The sequence below is a fragment of the Pteropus vampyrus genome, unplaced genomic scaffold (assembly GCF_000151845.1).
Source record: "Pteropus vampyrus isolate Shadow unplaced genomic scaffold, Pvam_2.0 Scaffold253, whole genome shotgun sequence".
NCBI classification, from domain to species: domain Eukaryota; kingdom Metazoa; phylum Chordata; class Mammalia; order Chiroptera; family Pteropodidae; genus Pteropus; species Pteropus vampyrus.
In genome coordinates, this window is record NW_011889034.1 from 1,282,243 (window position 1) to 1,284,990 (window position 2,748).

General features: G+C 64.3%; 1 protein-coding gene across 1 annotated transcript in view; it reads left to right on the plus strand.

Moving 5' to 3' along the window:
- FAM193A (family with sequence similarity 193 member A) overlaps window positions 1–2,748 on the plus strand; it is a 69,670-nt gene that overhangs the window by 62,513 nt on the left and 4,409 nt on the right. Inside the window, exon 19 of the mRNA XM_011374716.2 lies at window positions 188–1,022. Within this exon, the coding sequence (XP_011373018.1) occupies window positions 188–1,022 (835 nt within the window). The remainder of the gene's footprint in view (window positions 1–187; window positions 1,023–2,748) is intronic.

Genomic DNA, 2,748 nt, shown 5'->3' on the forward strand with positions numbered 1-2,748 from the left:
GCCGCGGAGCACACGGCGTTCGGGGCAGGGAAGTTCAGTGGTAGCTCGTTGTCTGTGAGAGCGCCTCTCAGAGTTTACGTTCGAACTGTGATTCATTTCTAAATTATTTTTCTGCACGTCTTAGTTTTTAGACCGCTGTTGTCTAAAAACCGTAGTCTTCAGTCACCTTTTCTTTTCATCTGGGCAGCTGGAGGAGAAAGCTCGCCTGGAGGCCGAGGCCAGGGCGCGGGGTCACCTGCACCTCCGCGGGGAGCAGCGGCCGGAGGACGAGGACTTTGAGCGGCTGCAGGAGCTTCGGAAACTGAGAGCTGTGAAGAAGAAGAAGGAGGAGGAGGAGAGGCCGGGCCGAGAGCGCCCCAAGTCGGACAGGCTCCCCGCGGGTCCCCAGGCAGCCACCGAGTCGGGGCCCGACCCTGAAAGCCCCCACGGTGGCCCCCTGGAGCACACTGGCGAACCGGACGCCTCCCCTCACTCTCCTTCCAGACACGCCGACCACACAGAGCCCCACACAGAGCCCGGCCCGGGGGCGCCCACGGACAGCAGGGACTCCAAGCTCCTCCCCACGAAGGAGGCCAGCGGGAGGCCGCAGGAGACGCTGTCTTTTCTCCTGGACATCATGCACCGCCACAAGGAGAGCCCGGGCCGGCAGAAGCTGAGGCAGGCCGCGAAGGCCAGCAGCGAGCCAGCAAGGAAGCCCGTGGAGCCCCCCAGAGCCTCAGAGGGCCAGCCCCGGCCCCGATCCCAGGCCGAGTCCAAGCCGAAAGCGCCCGACCTCGCTTTCCTGGTGGAGCAGAAAAGAGAGGAGCGAAAGGTCAATAGCAACAACAACAATAGGAAGCCGCTGAACCACATCAAGGAGGAGAAGCCGGCCCCGGGCCCCGTGGAGCCCGCCTCCCCGGGTGCACACCTGCAGGGTGCACACCTGCAGAACGGCAAGCTGGCGCTGGCCGACGGCCCGCAGCCCCGGGCCAAGAACAAGAGAAACAAGAAGAAGAAGGCAGACCGAGGCCACAGCTCCATCGGTAAGTAGGGGACGCAGGGAGGCCCGTCCGGCCGTGCCTCTGAGTCTGCGTCGTCGTAGGATGAGGAAGCACTTGCTGGTGACCCATCCTCACCAGCGAGGAGGGACAAGTAGCCAAAGAGCCGTTCTTGGTTTTTCTGTTATTTTGACATAATTTTAGATTTCCCAGAAACCCGCGAAGAGTGCAGAGAAGCCTGCACGCTGCAGCCCCGGGTGGGCGCGTCGCCATGCTCCCCCTCGCCGTGGCTCTTCTGGGCAAACGAGAGAGAAGCGGCAGGCCTGGACCGCTTCCGCGTGCACGTGCACAGAAAGGGGACCCCTGTCACAGAGCTGAGTGCGGCGTGCCACGATGGAGGGTGCCACACGCCTCCCGCTCCCAGTGTGGGCCCGTGTCCTGCCTCTCCACGTGCTGCGTCACTGTCCTTTGTGCAGAGGAAGATCCCTTTCTTCCCCGTGACGTGGGATCCTGTCCAGGGCCGCATGGCCTGTCTCTCTGGCCCGGCCCTTAGAGTCCGTGACCTTGATGTTCCCAAAGGGGACGGTCCACCTCATTTTTGGAGTGGTTCTGCTCAGGTTCGTGAGCTGCTTGTTCACGGCCCGTCTCCGCCGTGTTTTCTGGCAGTGGCAGCGGGGCCTTCGTAGTGCGGGCCACCTGCTGGTGTCATCGCTGGTCTTGGGCTGAGGTAGCGGCCGCCCAGCCCCTCCACCGTCAGGCGAATGCCCCTGTGCCTTACGGGGAGACGAGTCTGGATTTTCATCTAACATCCCCCTGCTGGTGTCCGCGCCTGTGCCGGCCTCCCTGCCCGGCTGCGACTGCCACGTCCGGTGCGCGCCGACGCGGCGCTCTGCTGTGGGCGGCGTCCCTTCTTCCCCACGTGGCGGCCTACGCCGGGGAGGCCTCGCGGCTCCCAGTCCATGCCATGGACTCTCCTCCTTGCTGGGCTGTTGGCTGTGGTGCCCTCAGCATGGCCCCTCGACCCCGGCACTCTTGGGCCGTTCTTGGTTTTTCTGTTATTTTGACATAATTTTAGATTTCCCAGAAACCCGCGAAGAGTGCAGAGAAGCCTGCACGCTGCAGCCCCGGGTGGGCGCGTCGCCGTGCTCCCCTCGCCGTGGCTCTTCTGGGCAAACGAGAGAGAAGCGGCAGGCCTGGACCGCTTCCGCGTGCGCGTCCGCAGAAAGGGGACCCCTGTCACAGAGCTGAGTGCGGCGTGCCACGATGGAGGGTGCCACACGCCTCCCGCTCCCAGTGTGGGCCCGTGTCCTGCCTCTCCACGTGCTGCGTCACTGTCCTTTGTGCAGAGGAAGATCCCTTTCTTCCCCGTGACGTGGGATCCTGTCCAGGGCCGCATGGCCTGTCTCTCTGGCCCGGCCCTTAGAGTCCGTGACCTTGATGTTCCCAGAGGGGACGGTCCACCTCATTTTTGGAGTGGTTCTGCTCAGGTTCGTGAGCGGTTTGTTCACGGCCCGTCTCCACCGTGTTTTCTGGCCGTGGCAGTGGGGCCTTCGTAGTGCGGGCCACCTGCTGGTGTCATCGCTGGTCTTGGGCTGAGGTAGCGGCCGCCCAGCTCCTCCACCGTCAGGCGAATGCCCCTGTGCCTTACGGGGAGACGAGTCTGGATTTTCATCTAACATCCCCCTGCTGGTGTCCGCGCCTGTGCCGGCCTCCCTGCCCGGCTGCGACTGCCACGTCCGGTGCGCGCCGACGCGGCGCTCTGCTGTGGGCG